Here is a 12,360-nt window from a genome sequence, read left to right as displayed (position 1 = left end):
TTAATGTATCTAATGGGATAACTGTGGTAAACATATTTTTATTTATCTGTAATTCTTTACATTTGAGTTATCCAAACAGCTGTGTCATTTCAGAGCAGTGTATTGCATCAGTGAGGTGCTAATCAAGATAATGATGTTTCCGAAAGGTAGCTCCTGTAGTGATCTTCTTTTGAAGCGTTTGTTATCATGTAGCTGTAATGCTACATCCTTTTCCATGTGAACCTCCGTGAGTTGAGTCTCCTGAACATTCCTCTGAGAGTGACACACAATACATCTCATTTGATGTCTGTGTATCGCCCCTTGTTGATTTTAGAAAACCAGCTTTTACCTTTAATTCGGATTTTAATCTTGATTTGATCTCACCCAAGTCAGTCTTTCTAGAGCATCCTGTGACCGTCTCTGTGCACTGGGCAGGGCAATAGAAATCATCTGAACCTGCTACTAAATCAGACCTGAAATAATATGTTTTCTTCAACACAGCTCACAGGTTGTTTTTTTTTTGAAGAAATGCACATCACACAGAAATTCTTTATTTGTCATTTATTTATTTGTTTTATCTTTTTTTGTCTGTACTAGATTATTGCAATCTGGTAAATTCACATTTAAAAAGCAGTCATTGACCAGACGCACTGAAATCGATTATATTTATTTTTACAATAACCATTTTAGGCCCCATAGCGACTGGAAAACCCAATCCAAAAAAGAAACATCTGTATGGTTTTCTGCACTTTATTTTGTTTGATGTCTTTTTTTCATAGTAATTACAAAAAGGAAAAAAATATATATAACAATAATCATAAAAAGGAGAGTCAGAGGAAGAAACTCAGGAATTTACGACTGGCAAAACAATCAATCACAACACAGCACAAGTACCTACTTACGGCGAGAAATAAAAGGTACAAAAACGAACAAGAAAATAAGCGCATATGGCAAAGGAAGTCAAATCAATCGGCACCTATGATTTTAGATACAATAAGCAACTGAGGGGACAAGAAAGTGAAGCATTTTCTACAATCTATTAAAAAAACTAAACAAAGGTTGTTTTGCTTTTTTTGCTTTTCTATTTGTTAAAAAAAATAAAATGCCTGACCTGGGGAGCAATGGGTGGACACAGAGGGAGGGAGGAGGGGAGGGGGAGGAAGCTGGTGAGGGAGGGTTTGGCAGGGACAATAAAAAATACTGCACGTACAATACCTTTTTTTTTAACTTCTCTCTTTCCTTCATGTGGCTCTCACCGTTTCTCTCACCCACTTTTTCCTTTCTTTATTTAATAGCATATCCCATTAATATTCCTTTCCCCCGCTGCTCCTAATAGCCGCGCCCAGTGGCGCGATCGTTAGAGTTTTACATGTGAGTAGCAAATGACACTTTGATTGGCTGTGATGTGGAGATGGGAGTCCCCTGCCGGCACCGGGTCGGGGGCCCCGGCTGAGCCGAGAGATCCTGCCGGGCCTCGGTCTCACTGCGCGTGCTGACTCAGTGTGTGGTTCTGCAGGGAGAGAGGGAGAGGCAGAGATAGAGAGAAAAAGTGAGAACACATGATGAGAGAAATAATGGGCTACGTGAGCATAGTGCTTTCCACTTGCACCCCCATCCAATAAAAGAACAGAAGAGAACAGAAACACAACTGCCTCCCACAGTACAGACAGCGAGGCCTCCTTGCTTTATACATAGTCTGATGAAAGAGGAGGCAGAATAAGAGAAGAGAATAGAGAAGAGAAAAGACAACATAAACGAGCCGGTTCAGTCCTGTGGAATTGTTGTTTCACAGGAGATGACAGTTCACATAGATGAAAGCATATGAAGGACTAACAATATAAGAAAAATAACAGGTGATGCAAGATTGTTACATATGTTTGCATACAATGGTGCAAGAAACCTACAAACATTCAGAACCTGGTTTCAGTCAGAACCTTGAAAATCATATTTGTTCTGTTTTTGTTTTATTTCTTATCTTTGGGAACCCGGCGCCTCGATTTTGTTTATTCAGATCTGTGAAACCCTTGTGTCTTTTGATATTGTGATTAATATTTTAGAGAGACCGTCTCCATACCTCGGAGACGCCTACACTCACATCTCTCCAAAGGCATCAGCTCTCTTCACATCAATTCATAATCACAATGCAAAAAAACACCTTTTTTCAAAATTAAAATTCACAGCAGCAGTGAGAGCACAAAGGGAGACACTGCAGCGATCTGTGGGTATAAATGGGAGCGGAGGAGCAGAAACTAAGTGATAGTTTTTAATGCGTGACTAATGGAGGTAGGAAGGCAGGAAGACTTTTGACTGAGAGATAAACACACATACATGCATGATTACAGACCGCTACACGCTGAGTATTGGGAATGTAGAATACAAACATGAGCACGTTTTCAACACTCATGTTCATTCACACCCACACACACACACACTCAGTCCTCTGTGGACATTCCATATCAGCTGCAATGTGGGACTGAACTCGTGATAATCTGGATTTGCTGGTTTGGAATTTAGCTAGCATCCCATCTAAAGCTGGGGGATACTGTCTGTGGATGTTTGTGTGGAAGATGGAGAGATGATTGGATAGATTTCTCTGGGAATTTGTCAGCTTGTGTGTGTGTGTCTGTCAGTGAAATTTCAACTTGGATGTTTCCCTCATATTCCCCAGACTGTTCAGCTTTCTCCCTATGAAACACACTCTCTCTCACACACACACACACACACACACACACACACACACACACACACACACACACACACACACACACACACACACACACACACACACACACACACACACACACACACACACACACACACACACACACACACACACACACACACACACACACACACACACACCCCCCATTCCCAGGGAGATCTTCCCAATCAACACCCCCCCCCCCTTCCCTGCCACTCCACCCTTCATCACCACTAAAAGCAGCTTTTTCAGATTAATCGCTCTCTCTCGCTGATAGGCCCCACTACGGAAAGAGGGGGGAAAAAGGGACAAAAAAGAACAGTGGATGGGAGAATAAAAAAGAGAGGAGGGGATAGGGGGATGAACAGAACAGAGAGACGAGGAGGGGTGGATGGGGACAGTAATGTGAAGGATTATATGTGGTTTGGGGTTGATAAATACTTATTTGTCATTCTATGGCCCTTATCTCGCTGTGCATGTTTCGCTGAGCCCTTTGGTATGTACGTGTGTGTACGCATGTGTGTCTATGAGAGAGTGTGTATTTTGTGTTTGTAGAGTGTCTGGCACCCGGCTTTAGAGGCCAAGCCTGTCCAGGGGAAACCAAAGGGTATTAATGACACACACACACACACACACACACACACACACACACACACACACACACACACACACACACACACACACACACACACACACACACACACACACACACACACACACACACACACACACACACACACACACACACACACACACACACACACACACACACACACACACACACACACACACACACACACACACACACACACACACACACACGTTCACTCCCTCAGTAGAAGACTTTCAGAGAAATGGGTGAGTCAATGAGAAACATAACAGTCAGGACAGTGAAAAATTAAGTGTCTGTGTGTGTGTGTTTGTGTGTAGGCCTCTCTAGCGAGGAAGCAGATCTCATTGGGAGCCACTGACCCCATTATGAATGAAAACCCTTCGCTTACTCTCGCTCTCTTTTTCCCTCCGTCTCTCTCTCTCTTTCTCTGTCTGCTTACTCTCACTCCATCACTGGCTCATGGCAAAAAAAAAGAGTCTCCGCTTCGTCTGCAAGCCAACTGGCTGCAGTTCCCTCCGCCGCCAGAAGAGGTCAGGCTCATTCCTCTTTAAGGGACCAGAGGACAGGACAGGAATGATGGGAAGAGAGGACAGGACAGGAGACAGAGTGAGGGTGGGGGAGAGAGAGGGGAGACAGAGGGGGAGGAGGAGAGGAGATAGGAAGATCTGGATCCTGTTTCCTGGGACTGAACACCCATGTCTGGCTTTCGTCATCACGCACTTGACTCATGTATGACCTCTAACAATGAGGTCATGAATGAGGCATCAGAATTGTGAGTGGAGAGAACAACAGAAAACATTAAACGGAGCAAAAAGAAGAAGGATTGTATGATTTGTTTTGGCAACAGTTATTGTTAAACTATAATACAAATAGATCCCATTGAATTATAAAGAAGGAAAAAAAAGGATGTAAGGAGGGAGAAACTAGAAAGGAGAGGGAGAGTGTGTGTCTGTGTGTTTTCCCTCAGGTTCTCTGGGTCCTGCTGCTGCCGTATTGATTTGTAGACGGAGCGAGGGATGGAAAGGAAGGACAGAGGAAGAGGAGGGAGGGAAGGCTGCGGTCACTCCCGGAGGAGCCCGGAGCGCTGCAGTGGACTGCTGGAAATAGCCCATAGGAGGGGGAGAGGGGAGAGAGAGAGGAAGAGATGAGAGAGAGAGACAGATAGATGACAGCCTGCAATGCAATACTCTGCATGTGGCACACACACACACACACACCTCCCAGTTACTTCTCTTCATCACTGATGTTGCGAGCTTGGTATTGATTATGCAGGACTGCTATCGATTAGAAATGTGTGTGTGTGTGTGCGTGTGGGTGTGTGTGTGCGTGTGTGAGTCAGATTGTGACATCTGCTTTACAGCAGAGTAATTGATATATTCTGAAGAAAAATTGTGTTCACTGTGGTTCCAGGTCTATGTGGTCAATGTTCAAACAGGCTGCCTTTATTAACGCAACACGGATGTTTTGCAATAAAAGTTAAGTAAGGGGATTATTTCCATCCCTGCTGTAAGGGGGTTTTATAAGAAACGGATGAAGCAAGTGTGCAAGAATCTGCTCTCGAGTGAAAATCAAAAGAACAAAAGGAGGACTTTGTACAGAAATCTGATCATTATGTGTGTTTGTTTGTTTGTGTGTGTTTACCAAATGAAAGTTAAATTAAAAGCACATTTAAAGAGGCCATAATACAGACTTGTCAGAGAGGATGAAGGCTCCTTGTCAGGAATAAAATAAAATAACAATAGAACAGCTCCCTTTGAATGCAGAAGCACACTGACAACAGTTCAGCATAAATATAAGGCTGGAGCCGTTTTTTGGTTTGTCTTTTATTTTATTCCATTCTGCTGTTTTCTACTGTCTTTTCATTTAACTTTATACTTTATTTCAGATGGTCCAAATCACAGGTCCAAATCAGCTTTAAAAAAATCACAAGAAATATGAATCTCAATACAAGTGTGTGCACAGGTTAGAAGATACCCGGCTAGCTCAGGATAGCTGTTGGTGTTTTCTATAAACCCACTTCAAGTAAATGCTTCAAGCCTGTTTTGGATATTTATATATATATATTTATTTATCATTTTTCTGCTGCTTTTTTGATAACAGAGGGTGTGTGTGCTGTAGTGAGAACAGCCCTTCTTCCAGGCCAGTCAATACAGAGGCCCGTCATTGTTTTTCCTAAACTGCTTAGAGAGAGCGAGGCTAAAGCCTGCAGAGCCCTGAGCCCAGGGGAAATATGGCCCTGTCGCATTACCCGAACACACGCACACACAGACACACACAGACACACAGACACACACACACACACACACACACACACACACACACACACACACACACACACACACACACACACACACACACACACACACACACACACACACACACACACACACACACACACACACACACACACACACACACACACACACACACACACACACACACACACACAGTCCCATGGGCATAGGGACAAGGACACAACAGAAGAAACAGAGAGATAGAGACAGAAAAATCTAATCTCCCTCGTCCTGCTACTCTCTGCTATCTACATCTGCATTACTGGAATAAATGTGTGTTTGTATTTGTGCTGCCGTGCTGATGGGTGTGTTTGACGAGTGGAGGAGCACTGCTGCCGCTTTTATTTTGTGTCTATGTACATGCATGTAATCAATGACCATATAGTGGAAACATGTATGTGTGTGTCTTCATACACTCTTTGATCTGAACTGAGCTGCAGAGGGGGAGAACTCTCTCATCAGATCAGAAGAACAATCACAACAATCACACTTCTCCACTGACTCACATGACAATGACCTTGTTTGTGTTGGCCAAGTCAATAAGATGGAAAAAACAACCACAGAAAATAAACACCAAATAAATTCTGCAATGCTGTGTAATGATGATAACAGTGAGTCTGAGAATCGTGGGTGCCAAGTGTCTAACAGACAACAGGAAGAGGAAGTGCTGCTGCTGGAACAATGCCTTGTGTTTGTGTGGGTGACGTATCAGTAGAGTCTGTCAGTATCAGTATTTGTGTCAATGTGTGTGTGTGTGGGGGGGGGGGAGTAATGGAGACAGTCCAAAAGCTGTGTGTGTAAGTGTGTGTGTGTGTGTGTGTGTGTGTGTGTGTGTGTGTGTGTGTGTGTGTGTGTGTGTGTGTGTGTGTGTGTGTGTGTGTGTGTGTGTGTGTGTGTGTGTGTGTGTGTGTGTGTGAGAGAGAGAGAGAGTGCCCCATCTCTAATGCTGTTTTTAACACCAAATGAAAAATCACCTTAGTCGCCTAGTGGTCTTCTTTGGGTTCAGTATATTTATAGCTCAGAGTTGACACTCTTCCAACCGAGTGAGCTAGTCAGCTACACAGAGCTCTGTCTGTCTGTGTGTGTGTGTGTGTGTGTGTGTGTGTGTGTGTGTGTGTGTGTGTGTGTGTGTGTGTGTCTGGGACGAGCAGATGGGCTGTCTTAGCCCTCTTCCTCTGCTCCCTGGCTTGTCTTTAGCCCCACCCGTCCAGGACAGGATGCTGCCTCGGGAGCAGATCGAAAATAAACGCACCCCCTGCCCTTAACATCCCGCCGACACGTATTCCCTTGCTCCCTTCCGACTCCTACATTTTTCTCTGTCTGTCTTTGTCCTCACTGCTACCCATCAACCCTCTGTCTCCTTCCTCCTGTAGTGTATTAACTCACATGATTCATCTCAAACTTCTCTGTCCAGCCAAGTCACGAGAACCCACACTTTTTCTTTAAGCCGCCAAGGGTGACCTCTCTGATCATGTCCTGTTTGGAGTTGTCCTCCCCCCCTTTCTTTCTCTGAGGGGACTTCCCCTCTCCTGTTGCTACTGGCCCAAACAGCCGGGTTTGGACCAGTAAACACAACTGAAAATACACTCACAGCATGAAGGACACACACACAGACACACACATGGATCATCACCAGATTCACAGCAGAGGTGAGGGCTCCCTGCTGGAATTTGTTACACAAACTAGGAAGTGACCTCACCTGCAGCACAAATAACCTATCATTCCCCATATGACGTTTGTGTCAAAGCCGAAAAAAAAAATGTGGGTATATGCTCACAAAAAATGATCTTGCACACATTCTGTCCCTCACACATACACACAAACATGCACACATACAAACAGTGCAGTACTCTCAGGAAAGAGGAATGTGGTCCTTGTAGACTGTGAAGCTTAGTGACAGATGATGACTGGAGCCTGCAGACATGGGTGACAAGACACACAAACACACTCACAAGCATAAAAAAAAACTAAGTCCTAAAAATACAGGAATAATCTGAATGTATAATATGTAACACACACACACTCACACTGCAACATGTAAAATAACAGGCAGACAATAGTAAATAAAAAACGTGCTTAAAGGTTACAGATGAACAAATAAATGCGCAGACATGATCCATCAAACACACACATGAGCTCACAACTCAGCAGAGCGTGCTAGCTTTCCGTGTCACTGTCATATTACTGCACACGCCCGATCCCCATGAGTCCCATGGGGGCCTGCTTTTTTTGATTACCATGCACCCTAAACTGGCAGAAAGGCAAAAAGAAAAAAAACAGAGAGATCATGGATGAGGATAGGGATGAGAGAAGGTAAGAGCAAGAATCAGTAGTTTGAGACATAAAATGTGTGTGTGTGTGTGTGTGTGTGTGTGTGTGTGTGTGTGTGTGTGTGTGTGTGTGTGTGTTTGGGGGGGATGTTGGAGTAGTTGGACTAAGATGGATGAAGATTTTAGTGACAAAGTGAGAGCAGAGACTGTAAAATGTTCTGTATGTGCATGAGTTCATCTGAAGAACGTGTCAACCAAAAAGTGAAATCATGTGTTTATGGGTATTTGTGACTCACTTTAATGATTAGAAGTTCATTAAGAAGGGATATCAACAAATATGATGACCAAAATGTTTATCTAATCTTTGCTCTAAATGCCCTCCATAAATTCCTCTTTTGACGACTGATTTATTGGATTGTCAACTTAGATTCTTTTATCACTTAGTTTACCAAACATTTTAAGTGTGTAATCAAGTTTTCTTGTAGGCAGAAAACTAAATATCTTCTCGTCTGTCTGAAAAAAAAAAGGATACAATAAGACATTACATTTCATTATCAGTGTTCATGACTAAGAGAGATATATTGGCAAACATTGAATGTGATCTCCAGAAGTATGTTTTTTTTGTTTTTGTTTTAAAGAATCATTGTACTGGTTCTGGAGTTTGCCTTGCCAATATTTTTAATGATTTTTACAACCACAGGTGTATTAGTAATGAGAGAAGGAAGGTTTCTGTCTGGTCTCATTTTAAAAAGAAAGGAAAAGAAGGTTGATAAGAAACGTTTTCCACCTGCACCCTCACTGCTAGATGGCACACACACATCCTACACACTGATCCTTTAAAGTACAGGTCAAAATATTGAAACAAGTTTCTTGTGTATGTTTCAACGAGAATAAAAAAACCTAATAGTTGAACTAAGAGTACCACTGTTCTAAAATCTTTATACAGTGCCACACAAATGACTGACTTGTATTTTTCAGTTGTTGATGTGATGAGATGTAGTGTTTTTGTGTGTGTGTGCCGTGTTTTTTTGGCAGGGCTGATAGAAAGCCATGCAGAGTCTGTCCTGTTCTGTGACACATTGCCTGTGTTCACCTGTCACACACGCTCACACACACAAACCAAATGACAGGAACATGGTCCAAGCTGTTAGAAACCCTCCAGGTGCTGGCTCACATTGTGTCATTCCTTTTGTATCCGTCCCCAATTCTGTTCATCTGTGTCCCCCTCTTTATCTCACTCAGGCTGTCTTTGTCTCCATGCATCTGCCTATGTGTGCCTCCACCTTACATCAAGGCAACAAGTGACTTTAGACTCATTTTACCCTCCCTCTCCCCCCCTCATTCTCTCTCACTGTTTTCTGGTGGTGACGTCCTCAAAGCACAAACGCAAACACACGTAGGTGTACACACGTACACACGTACACACGTACACACACACACACACACACACACACACACACACACACACACACACACACACACACACACACACACACACACACACACACACACACACACACACACACACACACACACACACACACACACACACACACACACACACACACACACACAATTAATTGTAATATTTCCAGATGATTAACAGGGCCCACATTGTGATTTTCTTTTTTTAATTCAAATCCAACCAGAATAGAATGTGCTTTGCATTCTCAGTGTGGATCAATTTGTCACGGGCACAATTTGTATATTTCCTTAGGTGGTCAGAGGAAAGAAACGTCCACCAAGACTGAGGATGTGTACATGCAGAGAGTAAAATTACATGTATCTTATTATTTTTACCATTGCCAATGTACAGTAATTGGCTTTTTTATGATGCTCTGTAAAAAGAGAAGATACTTCTAGTAAAGCTGGTCACATTAAGCACTGATACAGTGGAAGTAGTAGTTGTTGTTGTATCAGGTAAGGCTGGATGGTTTACACTCTCTCTCCATCTCGCCAGCTTCTCTCTTTTGTTTTGATTTTTTTGTTTTTTTGTTTTTGTTTCTGTCTGTCTTCCCTGGCTGCAAATACCTTCAAGTCCTGGGATTAAGGGAGGTAAGAGTGTGTGTGTGTGTGTGTGTGTGTGTGTGTGTGTGTGTGTGTGTGTATGTGTGTGTCCCAGGTCCCCATTCTAATAACAGAGAGTCTCCCAGTGAGTGCTGGGGCAGCTGAGTGCGCTCCCCTGGAACGCCACAGGGATCTACGGATCAAATTCATACATACATACACACACCTACACAAACACACACACACACACACACACACACACACATCTACACACACACAAACACACACACACACACACACACACACATCTACACACACACACACACACACACAGCCAAAGAATACATGGATCAGAGAGTACACAATGTGATTTCACACAACACTCACATCTGACTGCAACAGCCAGACTTTGGTGAACACAGACACACAAACACTCATGGATAAACCCTATTGCCAGTTCAGCCACATCCACACCTTTCCATAATTCAGTTAGAGGCAGACGGTGAGCCTCTTCAGACAAAGACAACATTATTCACAGACAGACTACTAAACACAGCTTGTTTCACACACACACACACACACACACACACACACACACACACACACACACACACACACACACACACACACACACACACACACACACACACACACACACACACACACACACACACACACACACACACACACACACACACACACACACACACACACACTTCACCCTGATCACAACCACAGGCACTGGAAAGTCTTCAAAGCTTACTTTCATTCTGAGGGGAAAGCTTTTTTTATTTCTTCCATCTAGCAGGTATGTACACCACACACTACCTGCTGAGGAGATATCATATCCTGGCTGCATACAGATAATAACACGATGCTAATGTGGACGCTCTGATGATAGAAAGTGGTCCCACTGTGATGAAATGTAAAAGCAAATTGTTTATTGTTTGTTGTATATAAATTATACTGCAGGTGTCTGCCTTTTTGTCTAGCTGTGTATTTGTTAAGCCCTCGCTTTATATCTGTTTGTACATCTCCTCGTTTTCCATCTGTTAGTCAGTCCATACCTTCATTTATGCATCCATACTGTGTACACTTCATGTTCTTTTAACCACGTCTATATGAAGGAAATGATCTGTGCTCATGTTTCTGGTTGTATATGCACACTCAACTCTCAAATATTCAACACCTCTGGGACACGGGCAAAGGAGGAAGATTCTTCAGAGGTAGTCAACACACAAACGTACACAAAGCCCCACACCGAAATAACACAACCGTCCATGTATTCATCTGACCAACAATCCATCCATCCAGCTGTGATTAAATATTTACTAAAGCTAAAGGAAATCCTGTTCCATGATGGACGCAGAGGCAGAAAAAAAAGGAGGGATGACTGGGGAGAATTGAAAGATTGATAGATGGAGTGAGCGCATGGAGGAAGCATTGGGGGCAGAAGCTGCAGTATAGCACCCCCTTGGGGCTTCAGAAGAATCTAAAAAAAATGTAACATGGGAAAGAGGGCGAGCTTCTATAGAGTGGGATGACTTTTTCAAACCGGGTTCACTTTCAGAGGACGTAAACAACTCCAACAAACCTGAGACAATACATGCAGGAGATATTTGGGGGCTGGTTAAATAGAGGGAATCGTGTACTTTTGCTCATTAGATTTGATTTTTCTGAAAACGTGTAGGCAAAGTTTTTCTACTATTATGCTAATTGGTAAATAAGGAACATTTTTTTGAGAGACATTGAGAGAATACGATAAGTTGTGTGTAGAGTTTGGGAGTAAAGGCAGAGAGAGAAGAATCCAGAAGGACCAGGATCAGGGCCACAGCATTTCTTATTTACACACAAACACACACACATGCACACACACCAAAACATCTCTTATTTACCAGCTTACGTCTGCACTATTTATGGGGCACTGGGGAGAGGCACAGAAGAGAGGAAGAGAGGAGAGGGGCTAAAATATGCATAGGGGCTGGTTCTTCTGGGACAGACAGGGGGGAGTCGGAGAGAAGGAGGAAGACAGAACTAGAGGAGGGAGAGAGACAGGAAGAGAGAAAGTGAAAATTTGTGGTATGGATGTGCACAAGATTGATATGAAGGTAAAAGCAAGTGATAAAGAGGGCGGGAGGCAGAAAGTGAAGGTCTTTGTATGCTGAGGGAGAGATGAAGATGAGACAGAAAGAGTGCAATCAGGAGGGAGAGAGGATGATGCAGCGACGTGTCCATGCAGCAGAGGCCCTTGGGTGTGTGTGTAAGGGAGAGAGAGAGAGGAAGAGAGAGTGAGCTGGACATCATATGGTCCCTCTGAGGGGGTTGAAAGAGGCCAAAGCCTTTTCTAGCTGGCCAACCAGCCTTCTTCATCCATCCGCACCTCATTAAAACACGCACAAATTACCCCATTCCACTTTCTCTGGCAGATGCATCTACTTTACACACAAGCACACACACACACTCTCACACACATGCGCTAGCAGTGACATTAACCTC

The 12,360-nt window shown here is 43.3% G+C and overlaps 1 protein-coding gene across 6 annotated transcripts in view; it reads right to left on the bottom strand.

The window, feature by feature from the left end:
- Window positions 1-525: 525 nt before the first annotated feature.
- Window positions 526-12,360, bottom strand: part of znf423 (zinc finger protein 423) — a 155,814-nt gene continuing 143,979 nt past the window's right edge. For all 6 annotated transcript variants that reach the window (XM_061036931.1, XM_061036930.1, XM_061036932.1 and 3 more), the window contains one exon: window positions 526-1,489. In XM_061036931.1, the coding sequence (XP_060892914.1) occupies window positions 1,460-1,489 (30 nt within the window). In that variant the 3' untranslated portion in view covers window positions 526-1,459. The remainder of the gene's footprint in view (window positions 1,490-12,360) is intronic.

Source organism: Labrus mixtus, chromosome 4 (assembly GCF_963584025.1).
Source record: "Labrus mixtus chromosome 4, fLabMix1.1, whole genome shotgun sequence".
Taxonomy (NCBI): domain Eukaryota; kingdom Metazoa; phylum Chordata; class Actinopteri; order Labriformes; family Labridae; genus Labrus; species Labrus mixtus.
Note: the sequence above shows the minus strand (reverse complement) of the source record. Positions and strands in the feature narration are given on the sequence as shown.